Here is a 19,771-nt window from a genome sequence, read left to right as displayed (position 1 = left end):
TTCAGTGATACTACAAACCTGAGGGTTCCTTTCAAAATTCGGTTCTTCAAAGACCCTCTCAGTTTTGAAATTATGCAATTTTCCAACAGAATCATGCTTGTTTCGTTGCAAAATTAGGCTTATACCATTCTGACTCCAGGGTTGCCAATTCACTTTTTTAAGAATTATTTTAAATTTGTATGAAAAAAATTTTGAGGCGGACGAAATTTTCTCGAATCAAATTAAGCATTACGAATATCATTTTCACAGTAAACAAAAAAAAATATTCATAAAAAATTCAAAACAATGGGAAATAAATGTCCAGCGTTCGAGTAATCAAAAATGAAATTTCAAAGAAAAATCTTCTCTCAAATGACGTTTCGAAATTTTATAAAATATGTAATTTTCAAGACTCGAATCCAAACTACATAAAATTGTTTTTCAAAATTTTCACATGCAAAACTATCTTCATTCTTCAAATGTCAAAATCCACGGAATGGAAAACTTTCGACAGGACACCCGATATACCGTACACACTTCCATTCATAAACTTCTCGGTTTTCGTTGTTGTCCGCATTCCTCGTCGTCTTTACGAGTAGTTTTTATCTCCAAATAAAATCGCACGTATAGAACAAGATACCTACATTATAAATATCAATTTTACCATCGTGTCTCGTGGCCTTTACACACTCTCTCCTCCACCATTTCGTCTCATCGAGTATATGGTACCTAATCTTGGTAATAACATCATCACACAAACCACCTTCGTTGCGATTTACTTTTATCTACTTTTATAGATACTATGTAACTCCACGTACCTAATTCCTCTCACCTTCTTTCTGTCTAGTTTTTCGACCTCACATACACGTATGAATATATCGCGAACTCAAACTCATATTATGCACATTTCGATAGTATTTTTTTATTTTTTATTTCATGTTTAATAACACGTGTAACTGGTTTTATCTATAAGTATGCTATATGCTGCGAAGCTGTTAAATCGCAAGTTCTCTACTTCCCCTCACACTCTGTAGCTGTATATATATACGAGTAGTATAGGCCAGCTACCTACCATGCTCGGGCGTGAGTTCGTAATTAATTCCATATTGTGGCATACACACTAAAGAGTAGCCCATTTAATACTAGTCTTTTATATTTTTGTAGCATACATACTACATAGGTATGTTTGCGTATGCATAATAACGAATTTAAATATGGGATACCGACCGCGTAATATCGCTACCGCGCCCGTTACTATATCGTATCGTAGTCGTAGTCGTTTAATTACCATAACGAGAAATACACTAGCACGCTTTAGAGCTTTTTTCGCGATTAAAACAGGAAAAAGAAAACGCTTTTATAGTAAAGTTTTTCCAGGTACACAAAAATATAATATGAAAAAAATAAAGTAGGTAGGAAATTGGTGTGAAAAAACGTTTGTCGATAGACTAGAAAATTATTTTAAAAATACTGCCAGCAAACACCGAATTATCGTAACTATTTGTTTTTTTATTCAAATAATTTCGTTTTCGAGTATTGACACGGATATGATGTAAACATTGAGAAATTTATTTACATTACATTATCGCCATTATATTTCGTTATAATTTTTTATCGTAGTACGGAATTTTTCAATTTATCAAACGCGAATTGCGAAGAAAAAAATAAATCGTGGTTATCAAAGATGACGCATAAAACACGTATTTTCCACGAACGAATACAAAATATGCAGTGCATATTCTCTGTATAGGCATCGATCTGCCAGCCATACCTACCTATAGCGAGATGACTACGTCGTACGTTTTTGCCAAAAGTGATTCAGTATCGAAGCGATTAGATGATTCGGGTATTTCGATTTTAAGGTTAGATTAAGACGTTGTTTTAACGTCGTTTTTTAATAGGTTATATGAACAGAAAAGAGAGGACGAAGAAAATGTTGAAGAGCATACTGATGAAGATATAAAGCTTAGGTACTTAATCTATTTGACTGAGCTCAAATTCGGGCAGTTTTGTGAATTTATTTCATTTCAAGATCACTCATGAGGGGAAGGGGGAGGAGCGACCTTTTTTTTGGTCATGAAGTGGCCTCTACATTCGATGTGAATAATTCATGTAAAGCTATCAAAAGATTTCGGTTACATAACTCGTCCAGTTCATAATTCGAAACCAGAAGAAATGGGTGATGGGCAAAGTAGGAAATTGAATTTCCGAAAAAAATTCTCCAAAATACGCTATGAAGACTTCTATGGGTTGTTTTTCATAAAAAAAAAATTTGTGAGCCCTAACAAAATCACATAAATAAGACGTGAAAAAATTTAAAATTTCAAGAGGTCAACTTTTCAAAGTTGAAAAGAATTTAGTTTATTTTTCAATGGGGAGGGGGGGGGGGTTGAAGGGGTTTTTTGATGTTATTAGTATTATCACATCATCACATTTAGAGTACCTACCTATTACGAATGCTCAAAATTTCATAAATAAAAAAATTGAGAATTTTTTTCGAAACATAAAAAAGTTTTTAAATTTTTCAAACATCGAGCTTTCACCGGCATGAGGAGGGGAGGGGTTAGGCACACGTGTTGTGTCAGTTTTTCACCATTTTGCATGCATAATTTTAAAGAGAGATAACAAAAATATTCATCTTTCTATACTGCATTAATTTTCTGAAATCATGGTTTTTCAATTAATGAGTCACATTATTTTCAAATTTTTCAAAATTTTGTCCATTTTATTGAAAAAATACTAAATTTACTATGTCGAAGAGTGCAAAATGAAGAAATATGACATGCATTAAAGACGAATAGTATAAATTTTTTTGACTTTTTTGATTCCTTTCAAGAATACTTCATCACTTCAACAAAGTTCACTCTCACTCTTCCAAAACCTTCTTCAAAAAATTGCACACCCTCCACTCCACACTCTCACTCCTACTCTACTCTAGCAACACTGGCTAGGGAATTACTTAAAACTTTGAAATTTTTCCTACGTTTTGTTGAGATTATTCGGCCATAATTTTTTGGTATAAATAAGCTCCATCATTCCATCAAATGTCAAAAAAATAAAAATAAAACAAGACGTTTTAATCTGTGAATTTTACTATTTTTTGATTTTTAGCAAATTTTCTAAATTTTTATAGGAAAATTGACCATTTGATAAAATTTTGAGCTAAAATTTGGTCCATACCTCATTCTCGACCTTTCAAATCGATTGACGAGCTTTTTAAGGTATAGATTTTTGTATTTTCCTGCGTTGAAAAGATGTTGAATTCCAATTTGGTTCTTTTTACGACCATTTTTCGAAAACTGATAATCTAACATTTCGCTAGAGGAAACTACAAAAGGGATAGCAACTACATATCATTAATCGATTCGAAAGATCAGAAATAAGATACACCTCAAACAGTCTTCAATTGTATCAAATTTTGAACTTTTTCAAGGAAAACCGACCGTATAAAATCTTCAAAAATTCGCCAAAAATTGAAAAATAAAATTTAATTGTAGCAAAATATGAGTTGATGGTGCATTTTTGAACGCTCTTTTTAATGAAAAAAGTCAAAAGAACAAGAATTTACTGTATTTTATAATTAAAAATAGATACAATTGCATTAAAAAAAAATTGTTAATGTATCAAATTAATTTTTGTCACAATTTTTTTCATTTAAAAATTTGTAATAAAATAAACACAGATTATAGGAAACTACGAGTTTTTTTTCAACTGCTAAGCAGAAATCGAGAGCGCTCTGTTTTCAGTGTTTTCATTTTTTTTGGTCAAAAATCCTCAATGTAGTTTTTATTACATTTATCCTCAACATTTTACTGTTTTTCAAATTTTAGTGTTTTGGTCGGTCGCTTAGTTTTATCTATGGAGAAATACAATCCTGCTCAAGGGGGGGGGGGATTTCCATAAAAGGCATCAGGTAAGTATAAAAATAATGAATATGGGGTTTTGGAAACAAAAATACTTTTTTGAAAATGGATTAAAGCAATTGAAAATATGTAATCAATTCATTCAAATTGTTCGTGAAATTGCTTACGAAACCCAGCCACAGATCGAAAGAGTCTGTCTTGAAACCTCCCATAAGAAAAATTCTAGAAGTCAAGTCCATTTTTTGGATTTATGGTGGCGAATTTTTGAATTGCAACCCCCCCCCCCTCAACTTCGAAAACTAGCAGTTTGAAGCAATTCTAGAACCTCTAGCGAGCTTTCAATTTTCTTCGGAAATTTCAAAAATCAAATTTTCCAAAACAGCATACCACGAGTAATTTTTTTCTTTGAGATGTCATCTTACGCACTTACGAGTATATTATATAAACTGACGTAAAAACAACCGCTTTCAGGCTATTTTGAAGCTTTTAATCAGAGCAATTTGAAATTTCTGTGGAAAAGACACATGTCCCAAATACCAGGCAGGTGTTTTTATTCGCAGATTTTATGATTATGACGCGAAAAATATTATCAATTAAATTCAATTAAAAAACGTTAGTAAGAGGGAAGCCAGAGGCAGGTTTAAAACATTGGAAAAAAATGCAATCTAGAACCTATGTTCTTTAAATAATCCATTCTCACGTGGCACAGCAGAGGAAGGGTTATAAATTCCGAAAAACAACCGCAAATTAAAAGAAAAATTACAATAGTCTTTTACAAAACTTGGTTATAATAGCCAACTCATGTGATCAAAAGTAAAAAACTTACATGTGAAAAACGTTCAAACGTTTTGATGAGGAGTGAGGAGTGGGGGTGGGGGTAAGGATTATACTGTATAAATACACACAGGATTATGACACAACAAAACCACGAACACGAACGGAACCAGTGTTGTAATCCTCACTAGTCTTGACACTTAATCCTTTCACATCTGCCTTCACACGATGAATGAAAAAAAAAAATAGAAGCAACACTTTCCCTTCATTCTCATCAATATTACCCCTTTCCCTACGAGTATAAAGTTACATATTCTCTATACCTACGGTACGTATATTAAAATAATAATCGTCACTTACCAAATAGAAAATACACCACTCCGAATATAATAAAGGTGACGCAGATTATAGCCGATAAAGGATTTTGATCGGAACCAACATGACTGGGAAACTTGCACGGCCTGGAGAAATCACCAAATGGGGACTTGGTTTCGATAACTCCACCGATACTTTCAGCTCCTCCACCACCGGTGTTTCCATTCGTCGGGGCCTGGGTTGCACTTCTATTCATCCCTTCGAAGACCACTAATTCGGCGGACATCTGAAACCATAGATAGGGACACGAATTATTATAAATTATATAGGTTAATGTAGCAGTTAGCACAATGATAACCTTGACTAGGCGAGAAACTTTTACCATAGGGCGAGGTAGGGTAGGGAAGGAACGGAGAAAAAAAATAGTCGAAATGAAACTGCATTCTTATACCAAGTTGAAAACCCCCACATACATACATGCGATAAATACCGGAGACTTATAAGGTTCGATGGTATTTCATAAGTAACAATTAATCGATCGTTTATTCTTTTTTTATATTTTTAATTACTTCGATTGAAATCGGCGTTTTTCTTTATAATTAGTCTACAGGGAGCGAGTTTCAACATTTTTTTTCCTCTCTATACGGTAAGGACCTAAGGTACGTGAACATGCTTCGGTATACAAGTTGGCAAATATGATGTGCATCTGCTTCCATCTAACATTATGTGAAAAAAAAACGTAAAGTGAAACTCATCGCATGAGCCAATTAATGTCGAAAAAATTAGCACCGCAATGATACGTTTTACACGTTACATTGGTCAACAATGATGACCCGTTTTTGCCACGATAAAAAAAAAAGATTGCCATATTTTTGAATCGATAACAAAATATGTTGTCACCGTTTAAGGTAGATAGGTACAGGCTTTTCATACGAGTTAATTTTTGTAACCGACCAACGACTCGAGTACGTGGAAAATAATCGTAGCGTAAATATTCTTCGTATTAACCTGGTTACCGGTTACCTCTTATACATAAATAATATACCGCATAGATAGCTTTTTATCAAAAGCTTCGCCTTTTTTTCGCTTCGATGTACTCGCAATCGCGTGGAAAACTCACCCGTGAGAGTAAATTTTTAAACACCTATGGATATCGACAACCTATACCTCGATATAATACCTTGCTTCGCCGGAGAAACTCGAACTCGAAACACGAGTAAGTAAATAAAAAAAAAACTGCGGTAATTATTTCCTCGTATTTTGACTACATATCGAGATTAAACCTGTCAATAATGGTAAATCAATCAATGAGCACGTATATTTCGAGAAAATTACCGCCAATTAGCGTCAACGAGCGTGTCAATTCGCCAGTCACGAATGAGCTTTTATGCGAAAATTATGCAACACGATGAGATGTTTTGCTCTTCGAAATCCATGAGAATCTTCTCGTTTTCGTCAAATTTGCCGAATCTACGAGGCTACGATGTATTTTAAGGTTTCAAAAAACGTCGTAAGGTTTCATCAAAACACTCGAGCAAGTAGATATGGAAGTTTGATTAATTCCATTAGACTTAGGCGATGAAAATATCGTTACTACTAGTTTGACGTTTGAAATTTGAACTTGCATTTAGGTAAATTTATACGAGAAAGCTCACCTTTGATGGAACACCTTCTACGTGAACGATCTTCCGGGTAGAAAATAGCGCACAAACGAGGGAAAATCTTCAAAACACATAGCCCGATGATTTAACAAATTTCACTCGCACTGTAATATTCGATTAAATTAATTTACCGATGAATATTATAATTCGTTATCAATTTTAGGCATTTTTCACTTTATCGCATTGTAAAAAAATATCATTCGCGAACTGCAATCACGCCGAAATACGAACATAACACAACTGCACCATCGCCGTTCACTTCAACAGGAAAACTGCACAGAAAACAACGCATGCTTGCACATGATCGATTATTTTGGTTTTTCTAGCGATTCGAATGCGTAACTGGATAACATTTTGGTGCAGGAATTCTGGTAGTTTATAAAACATGCAGTAGGTGGCGCTCAAGTCGAGTCAATACCACCTATAGTAAAAGGCCTGAGCGCTGTTTTGTGACGTCATCACTATTGGGGAGTACATACTCCGATAACACTATAGAAATGAATGCAATATTAATGCACTAGAACGAAATAAATCCCAAGAACATTTTATTTTGCGTTTTAAATCACATTCTGATATTTAATAATTAATTTAAGATCATGTGGGAATGATTTAAATGAAAAAATAAGTGAAAATTAGCTCATAACCAACACTGTTTTTATCATGTAAGATGAGAACATTGAGAACTACAATCGTTTATGATCCGATTTCTAAAAGAATACTGAGAAAAACTCTGGAGAATGACAATTGAGATTAAAAAATGACTTCAACAAATACAAATTATTGTGAATATTCAATATACGCGAACGCGAACATAATCTCCAGCTCATAAATAAGATACACCAGGAACATGATCACTGAACATTGCATATGTGACGGAGATTTCTCTTGAAGTTCTTTGCAAACATTGTACCACTTGACTATGCCTGTTGACATCTATCCGAAGGAATTTTGGAATTTAAAGCTGTTTCAATTGGTTTGAGATGTTGATGATTTGAGGAGCTCATTGCAAAAGTAGCCCTTGTCCATCGGCCGTTTTTTTTCAGGAGAGCTAAATAACCTTGCGCTTTTGTTATAAATATTTTCTGCGCGCTCTTCATGATTTTAATCGAAAGTACAATTCTTCCTGGCTTACTGACAAAAATTTCAACCATGTTCACTTTCTCAGTTCGGAGCTACGGTGACTTTTATCAGCGAACCAGTGGACATGGGCTGTTTTTGTAACAACTATTCGGTTAGCTCTGTTTGTTTTTAAAGAAGACGAAGACATTCTCGTATGAAATTTATAAAATTGAGCAAATGTTACACGATTTGAAAATAAAAGAGTCTTGAAGACGAATTATTGAACTTTTGTTCAGTTTATTTAATTCATAAAAACAAAACAATGCTTAAAAGTTAAAAATTTAAGAACAAACCAAGTAATCAAATAATAAAGAGTGAGACCACACTGAAATGAAAAGGAACTAACGATAAAATGAAAAAGAAATCATAAATTAATCACCTACGTAATGCTTTTCCAATTAAAAGGTAAGACAATAACACGAAAATCATAAGTTAAAATGAAAATGATTTGGACTTGGAGGAAATGAAAAATAATAAATAACCTCAATCATGTTTTTCTAAAACTATAAAACATTCGAAATTCAACAATTCTTATAATATAATAGAAACAATCAAAACCAAGACTAGTTGGAGAAACGAGAAACAGAGTAACAGGAACGTATTAAATTAAAAATATTTAAAATTTAAATCATATCACATCTCATCACCGCTGCTGTTATCAGAGTAGAATTCCTCTACACTTAACATTTCGTATTCGGATTCGGAATCATCATTCGTAGCAAGAACAGCTTCAGTATTTTCTGGAGATTTGGCAGTTTCAGAAGATTCGGCAGCAGCTTTCGCAGCAGCTTTCGCAGCAGCTAATTTTTCAGCCTGTATTCTACATTCTTCTTCGTATTTCGAAATTAAATCGTTATAAAACGGATGATTTTCACGTTTCACAAAAGGCAGCAACTTCTTGAGATCAGTTATTTTCGAACCTCTCACAGATATGGGTTCTTCATACATTAACTTCAGGTCAAGCTCATCGGGTAATTTTTTCCTATTCCGTATGGTACATGTACTCCATTTCTTCTCATCATACTGATATTTAACTTCTATGTCTGCCGTTGATTCTCGAATGCGGTACATTTTGATTTCACGTAACTTCAGCGCAGGTTTGGCAGTCTTCAAGAAGTATGGTTGCAAAGCAGATAACATATCATGAAAATCACTGGTTTCTGGATGAACGACTTCAAAACTTGGTTTTTTTCTAGCAGCTTCAATCACATGGTTCCATTCTTCGATAGTTTGTATAGTTTCAAGTCTAACTCTCTTGGAAATATTCGAAAAGTCTGTATCATTATCAAGGAATGAATGGCCTCTGATTGGGAAAGCATGAGTAATGCTTTTGTATAATCGAAATACATGTACAAGCATATACGAAAAATAAATCATGCAGTGGTTTTTATTCTGGCCGGGACATCCGTCGGAAAATAAATACAGTTCATCTTTCTTCTCATTTTTAAAACTTTTCAGATAATGAAAAAGCATCGAAGTTACATCACAGCATCCTTTTTTAGCTTCGCCTTCATGGTAGCAATACATCGTTCCCGCATCAGTGGTGAAATCATGAATACCAAACACATAATACCATAGCTGTCTTGTGTAATAAACGATATTTGTACGTATATGCGGTAAAGGTAGATTCTTCATGTAATCAAAGGAAATAGCTTGAATTTTAGAACGCCGTTTCTTCGATCTCTTTTTAATCGTACTTCTAAAATCATACCACATCTGCGCTTCGCTTAAATGCATATAGTATTCTTCAGAGCTGGTTGGATTGGCTTTCATAGCATCGCATGTTCCACATGTATCAGACTTTGGTAAACCAAATCCTATATTGAATTTGTTAAATACTTCAAGGTAGGTGTTATATGACACACGCAATTGATTTTCATTTACAAACATCTCGTGCATTCGAGCAGCATTCAACGTTTCAGGCAAAAACACCTTCTTTGGAGCCTTTCTTTGCGAATAGTGAGATTGTACAGGTTTAAACGATTTGATATGCTGTTTAATCATCTTCTTAACTTCATTAGGAACATTTCTTGGTCTCGTAGTATGCTTGCCTCGCTCATCTTTCGGAGATTGACCGGTTTCTTTCAAACTTTTCTGAATTGTTCTCAGCCGACCTCTCGTGATGCCGTGTAGACTTAGGAACGCATTTCTACAAACGCAGATGTCTTCGAAATCATTGTTCACGTCAATTCTGATTCTGATCTTATAGTAGAATGAAACCGAATGCTCGAACTTTGATTTACTTGATTCATTCGAAGGGTCAGTTTCACACTCATCTTCATTATCTCCTTCGTTTGGATCGTCATTTTCGTTTTCAGGCTGTTGAGCAGATTTTCGTTTTCGAGATCGCTGCCGCTTTACACTTTCAACAAAGATTAAACCGGATAAGTAAGCATCTTGTTCATCTTTAGACTCGAGTGCACGGAAAGTCGTTTTTCTTCATTTATTACTTCGAAACAGTGGTAACGTTTACACCTAAAAGAAAAATATACGGTTTTATCAGTATCATAATATTGGACTCGAAAACTTCATCAGCATTTCGTTTTTTCCCTACTACACTATGCATTACGATGTAACACAGGTTTGTAAATGTAAATTTGTCTTGAAGTTGAAATACAGGGAAAATAAAGTGTATATACGGGTATATACGGTTACGTCTTGTATTACACAAGAGTAGATGATTTGAAATTACGTTCAACGTTCAACCAGCAGTACTTACATAGTGTAAATGAGCCTTTAATATTGTATACTTTTTTTGTTTCATGTACTTACTTGCAATCAGGTCCGATTCTTCTTTCCCAAATAATTTTTCCTTTCGCAGTCACATACGTTTCACCGCGTACTCGCTTAGTTTTTCTGTCTTGTTCAGGTTTTATTTTTCGTTTTCTATGCTTTCTATTCAATTGTAAAACACCCGCTTCAGAATTCGAATTATTATTACTAGATTCCATAATTCTTAAAATATGAAACCATCACGGATAATTAATAAATTATTCATCACCATTATCAATATTATGATTTATGAAACAGGAAACAGAAAACACTCAATACTCATTAGTTCATTAGTGCACTGCTACATAAGCGGCAACTCGGCAACTTAGCAACTTCGTTTCGCGTCAGTGGAACGAAAATGATAAGAAGTTGCTCGGTTATTGGCTGGAACTAGCAACCAAATCAAAATTTTTTGATTTGGTTGCCAAGTTGCCAGTTGCTGGTTGCTAGTTGCTGCTTATGTAGCAGTCGACTTACCCACGTACCCATTGTTTGTTTACTAATTGCATGTTTGCAAAAACAGCCCATGTCACGGACATGGGCTGTTTTTGCAAGAACCCATGTTTTTTTGTATTGCATTTTTTTACTAAAATACAAAATTTTGAAAACTTTTGAGTTCGCTCCATGATAGGCCTCTATTAGTACTATCGAATGGCGGTGTAAACTCATTTTTGAAAAATGTGTGACAAGGGCTACTTTTGCAATGAGCTCCTCATTTCTTCTTTATATCCATCATATCATAGCTTTAGCTGGATGGTCCAAGAAGTAGATTTCAAATGTATTGTAGATTTTTCTTCAACTTGATGCAATCGCATAGTTCACTATTTATTTCATTACGACATCATTCCGGTAAAACACAAGCACTAGTTCACATTAATTTTCATTTTAATCTACATTATATCACTATCCATTCAAATCACACAACACTAACAACTTGCAAAAAATTCATTCTTATACACAAATCAAATAAACGGAGACCACCTACAGTTGAAAACATCAGTGCCACATGACTAGAACACATTTTAGGACAAATATTAATTAAATTTCTTAATTTAAATAACTTTTTTAACGAAAGTTTTACTCAATTTCACGAATTCGCCATTTAATCATACGTTAAAATTCAAATGGTAAACACAATCGAGTCCTCTTAAGGTGTGACGTCAGAAGGTGATAATGATTCAGCGCTCAGGCCTTTTACTATAGGTGGTATTGGTCGAGTTCGAGTTTATGGTAATTTACCAGTAATTACGTTTCTGCGGATTTTAAAGTTTTTATTTTTAAAAAAATCCAGCGATGGCTGTGAGAAAAATCCAAACCAAAGGCTGAAAATAGAAACGAGTTCGATATCTCTTCCTCTTGAATGAAAGAAATTTGGTGAAACCTTACACAGACAGTACCAGGGATGGAAGAGCCTTGAATTCAGGGCTCCCGCTCTTGGCTCTGGCTCAGCTCCCCGCAAGTTTCAGCTCTGGCTCGCTCTTGGCTCTTGGCACTTTTTCTTTACATGAGCTCTTTGGCTCCTTGCTCGCTCCTCAATTCTTTCCGACTCCGCTCTTTGACTCTCGACTCCCTCTTCCAATTTCTCGGCTCCCACTCCAGCTCTGGCTCTGGCTCTTGGCTCTTTAAATTAGAGTTCAAAATTCGTGAAAAACGATGAAAAAAATGAAAATACACTGCATTTATTTTCATTTCATTTCTCAATGAGGAAAAAAACTTAGAAATTCTTCATTTTCTTCACAAATGTGAGTTAAAAGTTGAATTTTTGATAAAATTGTGCGCATTTTTCAACTTTTTTCTCTACTTTTAGGGAGCCAAAGAGCCTGAAAAATTTTGTGGGCTCCCACTCGGCTCTGGCTCTTTCCAGGTTAAAGACTCCTTATGATGATGGCTCTCTTGAGTAAAATAAGGAGCTCTTTTGCAAGAGAGCTCGTGATGTTTTTCTGCACTTTCATTTATTTGGCTCTTGGCTCTGGCTCTAGCTCCTCAAAAAATCCGGCTCTTTCAGACTCTGGCTCCGGCTCGCTCCCGGCTCTTCCATCCCTGGACAGTACAGCTACTTAGTTGCTACTTGCTATTTCATTTTTCGCTTCCTCAATTTGATTGCACCCAAGTTAACATAAGGTACTATAACCCGGGTATGTCAGACACCCATTTTGTTCCTCACTGAAAAAATTGTTGTTTTTCAATTCAAGGCTTTTATGACGGAATTTCTGGCATAGAATGAAAGTAATCATTGAATTAGAGCACATGCTGTAAATTTCACACAATTTCAAACTATTTTTAACCCAAAAATGAAGTGCTGAAAAATGACTGAAGCTCGTTAAACCAGGAACAAAATGGCTGTCTGACATACCTGGGTTACAGTTCCCTAGTTAACAAAGACCGGTTCATGGTGAGATATTCGGTTTTAATAAGCGTACGGGTACAGCGTGAATTTAACTAATATTTCGTAGTCGAAGCGTTTTTTCTTTCGTTGTGTGAGGGTTCACCGGGACAACTTTTGCATAGAAAAACAATGCTTAGACACCCACTAATATTCACACAACACTCGTACGCGAACGGGTCTCGACCCTGCACGATAGTTGCTAGCGACGGTTATATTTAGACGTTCAGTCGCAGACACGATGATGATATAATTTCAATTAAAAATTCGACCGATATCGAAGCGATAACATGAACTTACATCGTGTTACGAAGCTGTCTGCTTCGAAAAAAGACTTGAAATATTTCAAATCACATCCAACCTGGACCTGCAAACGGATCATATTAATTTCTGCTGAGTTAACGCCCATTTCTTTAGAGATCCGCGCGACCGAACGTTCTGAAAATTGAACAAAAAAATGAGGTTTATTAGTTAGGAAAAAACGTACACCAAAAAACACGTAATTATCATTTTATATTTCGAAATGATCAGTCATGCTCACTACGGAATGTAACACAATATATTAATTAAATCCGGGAAGCATGCAATTTAAAACTAGGTATGTGTGTGAAATTTAAATCAAGCGAATTGGACTATCGGGCTCGGATGCCATTATAATAACATGAAAAATACAGTCTTTCTATTGTATCGTTCATTTCAAAAAACACATAAACGAAAATGGAAAAAAAAAATTCTAAATTAAAAATGGAAAATAAATAATATTCGATCTTACGAACAAAATTATGGTATAAATAACGATATTGAAATAACTTTTCATTACACGTATATAACAAGATACCTAAATGAAATCTAGTACTTAACATCACAAAGATCATGTTTTCCAATTGGTATAGCCACAAAGGAACAAAAGTTACTATTCGGAAAAAAAAAGAGAAGAAAACAGAAAACCAACAGGATTTAAAAATCAGACGATGTTAAAACACACAACACAATCGAATGGGAATTGTATTCGATAACAACGTAGTTTAAAATTTACTCAGTTTTTCCTTCAGCGGCCAATTTGGCTTTTAAAGATGCTGGCATTTCAGGCGGCGGTGGACGCGGTAAAGCCAAAGATACCTTAACGAAATCGTAAATGAACCATTGTAGCGCTGTTAATGTACCAATCATAACTATCCTAGGTACTAATCCTTTCCATAATCCAACAAAACCGATACGTTTTGTTAATTCGATAGCAGATACGTTCTTCTCTTGGTTCAATTTAGATACAACGGTGTCAGCTGGATGAGATACGATGGCGCAAAATACACCGGCGATGTAACCGGCGGCAAACGTGACGACGAGTTGTTCGCTCTTGGAACAATCAGCTCGGGGTTTTGGTACGACGTATTTGTAGAGTAATTCTACGGTTCTTTCGAAACAGGCGAATTTCATCATGGTATATGGAATCTGTCGCATCCATAATGGAGCTACACTTTTGAAGAAAGCGTTCATGCCTTCTTCTCTGTACATTTTGGGTGCTGCTTCGCGTAACGTGTTTGCGAATCCGGGCGTTGTTTGTATTTTAACTTTGATCGACTCCATAGGGCTAAGAGCGATATCAGCGAAGAATTCGGCCGATGCTGAAGCGGCCAAGTATAAAGATGTCCTCCACAGGTAGGAGTTCTCTTCGCCTAGCAAATCGGAGTAAAGACATTTGAAGTATTCGTAGAAACCGAATTTGCACAGACCTTGGGCCGAGTACCCGAAGAAGGTTGGTGCCCAACCACGAGCCAAACCACGGGCTCCATCTTCGGCCAGTGTTACTCTGAATCCATTGATTACGTTCTTGTATTTGGCTGGATTTACTTGCAGACGACATTTCACAAGGTCAAGCGGTGTGACCATTGTGTGAGTAATACCGCAAGAAAGGATACCGCCGATACCGCATAATGCGAAGTATTTGTTCGATCCGTACGCACAACTGTCGCCTGGATTAGGGGCAGCGGCCGCCGATGCGGCTGCGATCGTACGTCCAGTTGGCATCAAAAGGCCAGCGTCGGTCTTATCACTAACACCGAAGTGTTTGGAAAACATCGAGTTGTACGGCGTACCTTTAACGTTTTCTAGAGCTGGCAGTGACATTGTGAACGGTTCGCGTTGTTAACAATTTCGGAACTTCAACACACGCGAAATTAATTCAAAAATTCAACTATACGAACTTCGAACTATTCGAACACTGCCCAGTCGTGATGAAAGAGAGCGATCAGTTGTTGTAATCAGATCACAGATGAAAAATATGATAAAATGAATGAATATTGAATGGAATGGATAGATTTGGTATTTGGTTTCATTTTGCAAACATAAGTAAAAAATTTGGAGATTTTTCAACTATTTCGACATAAATGCTGAATTTTATTCTGTACTGTAATGAAACTAAACGACCCTAAACTCATATTTCTTGATTTTTATCGTTCAAATAGCCCTCAACCGGTTCAACTTTCAAAAAATGAAAGCGCAGGAAAATTTGGTCATTTGACGCTCAGCAAACCAAAAATGCCAAAAGCTGTTTGCCATCCAGGATTTATCATTTTGCAAAGGTGGAAACTGGAAAGGATTATTTTCTTTTTTTCCTGCAAATTCTGGTGAAAAAATGTCAATAAACAAAGTAATTCGTGTATCAAAACTACATTAAATTCAATTTTTAAACATATAACCGCTGAAAAAATAAATTTACTCCGAAAATTCCGACAGATCTTATCGCCAAACAGGAACAGCACTGCGATAGCTAATCATCAAAACACAGCTCAGCTTGCTCGCAGGTACAGCCACGTACAGTTTAATGTGTAACACTCGATTCTCGAATGAGTTGATACTCGGTTGTTCCTCATGAAAGTTCCGCGTATAGTTTTCCATTTTTTAGTAATCCTTCAATAATATTCATGGACCGCCGATTGAAGCTATTCATCTGCGCAGCTGCCATCTTCATCACCTACTTCTACTATGGCATAATTCAGGAAAGAATCACTCGAGGAAACTACGGAGACGAGAAATTCACTTGCATATTATCCTTGGTATTTATACAATGCGTCGTAAACTATTTTTACGCAATATTCACTTCGGTGACGGTGATGAAAGAAGGCGAAGACACGACAAGAACGTCATACTACCTCGCCGCTTCTCTAACTTATTTAGTAGCTATGTTGACCAGCAATTTGGCTCTACGATGGGTCAATTATCCAACCCAAGTTATCGGTAAATCGGGTAAACCGATTCCAGTCATGGTTCTCAGCGTTCTACTGGGTAACAAATCGTACCCATTCAAGAAATACTGCTTCGTGTTACTCGTCGTCATAGGCGTAGCTTTATTCATGTACAAAGATGGCAAAACCTCATCTGCCAGCAGTTCGATATTCGGCTACGGCGAGTTAATGATCCTCATTTCATTGGTAATGGATGGATTAACGGCGGCCGTCCAAGAACGTATGAGAAGTGAATCGAAAACAAAATCTGGACATTTAATGATTAACATGAACAAGTGGTCTATTGTCTTCCTTGGCATCGGTGTGCTCGTCACCGGCGAATTCATCACTTTCATCGATTTCGTTAAACGACACCCTGCTGTATTATGGGAACTGGTATCTTTTTCAGCAGCCAGTGCTTTTGGACAGTTCTTCATTTTCCTTACAGTTACCGATTTTGGACCTTTGCCTTGCTCTATCATTACCACGACTCGAAAATTCTTCACTGTCTTAGGATCTGTTATTATTTTCGGTAATGTTATGCTGACACGACAATGGATCGCTACTATCTTCGTATTCTCTGGATTATTATTAGATAGTTTTTTCGGTAAAGCACGCAAGCCAGTCGAAAAAACATGAAACTTGTGATAGCTCCGAGGTATGAATTACTCCCATCCCATCGATACCAGCACTTATCGACGAAATTAGTAACTACTGATAACCTTCCGAAAAATTCTTGCATTTATCTTATAATTGTGACCTAAACTGAATCGATGTTAAGCACAAAATAATGTGATCTTAATATTAAGTTGATTTTCTTTGTCTACCTATATATTCATCATTGTATCAATGATTACGTTAAGTTTATACTTTTTATTTTCTGTATGAAATGAATAAAAATTCTTGAAATTTACCTGTCAAGTACTTGATTCTTTATCGGCGCTCGGCAGAATACTTCAAATAAATGATACTTGGCCGTATAAAAGCATTTTAATATAACCACACTCTGTTCCATAATTACGCCTACCGAGAAATAAAAATTAATTACAACTTAATAAAACATCGCGTGTTATAAAAAGATAAATCTACGACACATCGACATACAGAGACACAAGTAAAGAAAAACATAATATATACAATTATTTCAACGTAATTCGAGAGCTTCCAAAATAAAAATCATATCAGCGACAAAATAACGATTTAAAAAAATATATACGTAATATTGTTACATACACATAATGTAACGAGGTAACCAACACATATCGGCATAACAAATCCGAATGCGTGATTATATACGTAAAGTAAAAAGCTCTATTTCCAAGATCGAGTATTCGGTAATACTGTAACTATAACAACAGAGCGAGGATGAAACAGTAACAACATTTATAAGCATTTTTTTTATATTTTAGAAAAGAGAAAAAAAAAGTAAAAAATACTTTTAAATTATCACATCACAATGAAGGACGAATTTCCCCGGTTCACGATGTAGTGTTTTTATCCATTTGGATCCGTTTATCGATTCTTTCTTCTTTCTTTTTGATAGCGTGCAGTTGCTGCAAGGAATACAAAATTAATGAGAGCAATTCTAACCAGAGCAAAGATTAAAATAATCGATAGACTAAAGACTTACTATTCTGAGTTGTTTATATTTCGACAAAAATTGATCCAGGGGTAGTTCTCCTTCGAGAAATTTATCAGCAACAGTTTCACTTTCGGTATCTAACGTAGTTGCAGCTTGTTTTAATCGTTTCTGCAAAAAAGACGTTTACATTATTACTTTGGAAATCTATACAAGAAATAAATTTGAAAGACTTACTTTCACATTGACCGGAGCTCTGATTTCAGCTAATTTCATATATTTATCATACAGTTCTTTGCATTTATCTCTATGTTCTTCGAATATAGGCTTTTTGTTATCGTTTTCGGTTTTCAATTCTTCGATTTTTTGTTCCAATTCGACATTTTTTTCTACAAACGTAATAATAATTTAAAATGTCGAACAATGCAATTTGGAGAAAAAAAGGAAAAAATTCAATTTACTTTCTAATTCTTCTGTTCCGTTAATTAAATCTATAACAGTTTGTTTGAGTGACTGGACGTGTGGTAAATTACTGACGAATTTTTCCAAATCTTCTTCGTCTTCGTTTAATTTTTTTAGTTCTTCTACGGACATTTTATGCAATCTTCCAACCACGCTGCTCTGTAATCGAATCGATAATATTAATAAGAATAAATAACGGAAGGAAATAAGGATGAATTTTGAATGCACTGACCATAACTTCAAAACTTTGTTCAAATTCTTCGCTACAAGGACTAGCTTCGAGGACATCTGAAAATGATGCAAGTTGTAGATGCGAAGAATACGACATTGAACAGATGAATGATTATTAACTCACCTAAATTTTTAAATCTACACGAAGCCGTAATAGGTGATTCTTTTTGTTTCAATGGAGGAGGATTACGTTGCAGCTCACGAATAATAACTTGTACCACTCTGCCGAGATCCGAATATATACAAAACTATAAAATAAAACAATGAAATTAGTTCTAAAATATTGCAAAAAATTGACAAATAAGATACACGGGGTTCGAACATACATTTAAATATCCAGGTGCGCCGACAATTTCGCTGTTTTCGTTAACCCATTGATGCGATATAGACGGGGTAATTTTCAGTAAGGGCTTTTCCGACGGAAAATCAGGGCCAAGAATAATCAACATGGCGAGTTTATTTTCACCAGCTACAAATTCGATGGAGTACTCGGAATTCGGAGTGATTTCTGAAACACTGTTATCAAATTTTCATAAGTTGACGTCGTAGGTTTGTTATTGATATGAAAATTGACTCACAAAAGCCCACTTACTTGTCGTTGAATACTTTCAACGTATTAATTTGTCTGATCCGATCATCGTTATAGTCTGTTACACGGGTGCAAAATGATGCACTTGGAATCATTGAAAGTAATGGTGGGCTTGGAATCATCGAAGGCAACTTTATCGCAACTTGCTTTCCTTCGTACGTGTTTTATAAAAACATCAACAACGAATTTCTCACAAAACCAACCAACAACTATGTTAAATGATAACACATATAAATTCATTTAAAACTAATTAAATTACGCAACTATTTACACATTGTTTTCGTCGACGGAGTAATTAACAAAAGTTTCAAAAAGTTTGGAGTTGGACAAACTTTTATTACGAACTACGAATTTATTTTATCAGTTGTTTCATTTTATTTTATCACATAGAAAAAAGCTCGAATAAGAGCGCCTCGAGCGGTAAACTTTCGTACTAAATTTTTTCAACATTTTTTTCAAGGTTGCAAGGAGAAGAAATTATTAATGTAGCTATGAAAGGGAAAAATGAACATTTCAGATTCATTCAGAATCAGATGAAAATAGAAATAGATCATCATCAGCTCGTAGCAATTAAAATGAAAATAATGAATTTTGATTTATAAACGCGAAGGCAAAGTCGAGAGTAGCGATAAATTTCAAATTTGCTTCTCAAATTTTTTTGCCAATTTGATGAAAGAAATTCGGAACACCTCAAAGTGGCAACATTGAATTCATATACGACAATCTTCCGAATCGCGAATTCGATTCGAAGAAAACGTTCAAGGTAAGGACAAATAGATTCTTTCATTCGTAATCATTGGCAAGGTTTTTCACAAATGATCTG

General features: G+C 35.2%; 5 protein-coding genes across 7 annotated transcripts in view; 1 reads left to right on the top strand and 4 right to left on the bottom strand.

The window, feature by feature from the left end:
• LOC135844451 (transmembrane protein 198-B) overlaps positions 1-13,305 on the bottom strand; it is a 54,659-nt gene extending 41,354 nt beyond the window's left edge. For 2 of the 3 annotated variants that reach the window (XM_065362669.1, XM_065362671.1), the window contains exons 1-2: positions 6,587-6,888; positions 4,977-5,217 (exon numbers count right to left, since the gene is read on the bottom strand). In XM_065362669.1, the coding sequence (XP_065218741.1) occupies positions 4,977-5,217 (241 nt within the window). In that variant the 5' untranslated portion in view covers positions 6,587-6,888. Of the gene's footprint in view, positions 1-4,976; positions 5,218-6,586; positions 6,889-13,166 lie in introns of those variants that run through there. The other variant, XM_065362670.1, reaches the window with a different exon arrangement.
• On the bottom strand, positions 8,027-13,160 carry LOC135844449 (uncharacterized). Its single transcript, XM_065362667.1, has 2 exons — positions 10,484-13,160; positions 8,027-10,186 (listed from the first exon to the last, which is right to left on the bottom strand). The coding sequence occupies exon 2, from the start codon at positions 9,713-9,715 to the stop codon at positions 8,345-8,347; it is 1,371 nt and encodes a 456-aa protein (XP_065218739.1). The 5' UTR covers positions 9,716-10,186; positions 10,484-13,160; the 3' UTR covers positions 8,027-8,344.
• Positions 13,306-13,360: 55 nt separating the features above from the next.
• LOC135844452 (solute carrier family 25 member 3-like) lies at positions 13,361-15,132 on the bottom strand. The gene has a single exon (XM_065362672.1). It carries the CDS (start codon positions 14,988-14,990, stop codon positions 13,899-13,901), a length of 1,092 nt encoding a protein of 363 aa, XP_065218744.1. The 5' UTR covers positions 14,991-15,132; the 3' UTR covers positions 13,361-13,898.
• A 307-nt stretch (positions 15,133-15,439) lies between these two features.
• Positions 15,440-17,000, top strand: meigo (Solute carrier family 35 member B1 homolog meigo). Its single transcript, XM_065362676.1, has one exon. The coding sequence runs from the start codon at positions 15,788-15,790 to the stop codon at positions 16,724-16,726; it is 939 nt and encodes a 312-aa protein (XP_065218748.1). The 5' UTR covers positions 15,440-15,787; the 3' UTR covers positions 16,727-17,000.
• A 58-nt stretch (positions 17,001-17,058) lies between these two features.
• Positions 17,059-19,328, bottom strand: LOC135844454 (vacuolar protein sorting-associated protein 37A-like). The gene is made up of 8 exons (XM_065362675.1): positions 18,952-19,328; positions 18,686-18,875; positions 18,484-18,607; positions 18,361-18,416; positions 18,128-18,287; positions 17,904-18,055; positions 17,718-17,837; positions 17,059-17,640 (listed from the first exon to the last, which is right to left on the bottom strand). Exons 1-8 carry the CDS (start codon positions 19,068-19,070, stop codon positions 17,566-17,568), a joined length of 996 nt encoding a protein of 331 aa, XP_065218747.1. The 5' UTR covers positions 19,071-19,328; the 3' UTR covers positions 17,059-17,565.
• Between the last annotated feature and the right edge of the window lie 443 nt (positions 19,329-19,771).

The sequence above is a fragment of the Planococcus citri genome, chromosome 4 (assembly GCF_950023065.1).
Source record: "Planococcus citri chromosome 4, ihPlaCitr1.1, whole genome shotgun sequence".
In the NCBI taxonomy this organism is placed as follows: Eukaryota; Metazoa; Arthropoda; class Insecta; order Hemiptera; family Pseudococcidae; genus Planococcus; species Planococcus citri.
The sequence above is the reverse complement of the archived record's forward strand: the minus strand, read 5'-3'. Positions and strand labels throughout refer to the sequence as shown.

Coding starts and splice junctions, on each gene's coding strand:
- LOC135844449 (XM_065362667.1), bottom strand. CDS start 9,715: ATGATTAAACAGCATATCAAATCGTTTAAACCTGTACAATCTCACTAT.
- meigo (XM_065362676.1), top strand. CDS start 15,788: ATGGACCGCCGATTGAAGCTATTCATCTGCGCAGCTGCCATCTTCATC.
- LOC135844454 (XM_065362675.1), bottom strand. CDS start 19,070: ATGATTCCAAGCCCACCATTACTTTCAATGATTCCAAGTGCATCATTT. Junction 18,608..18,685: donor GCGCACCTGGATATTTAAAT/GTATGTTCGAAC, acceptor TTTATTTTATAG/TTTTGTATATATTCGGATCT. Junction 18,056..18,127: donor CGGAACAGAAGAATTAGAAA/GTAAATTGAATT, acceptor TTACGTTTGTAG/AAAAAAATGTCGAATTGGAA.
- LOC135844452 (XM_065362672.1), bottom strand. CDS start 14,990: ATGTCACTGCCAGCTCTAGAAAACGTTAAAGGTACGCCGTACAACTCG.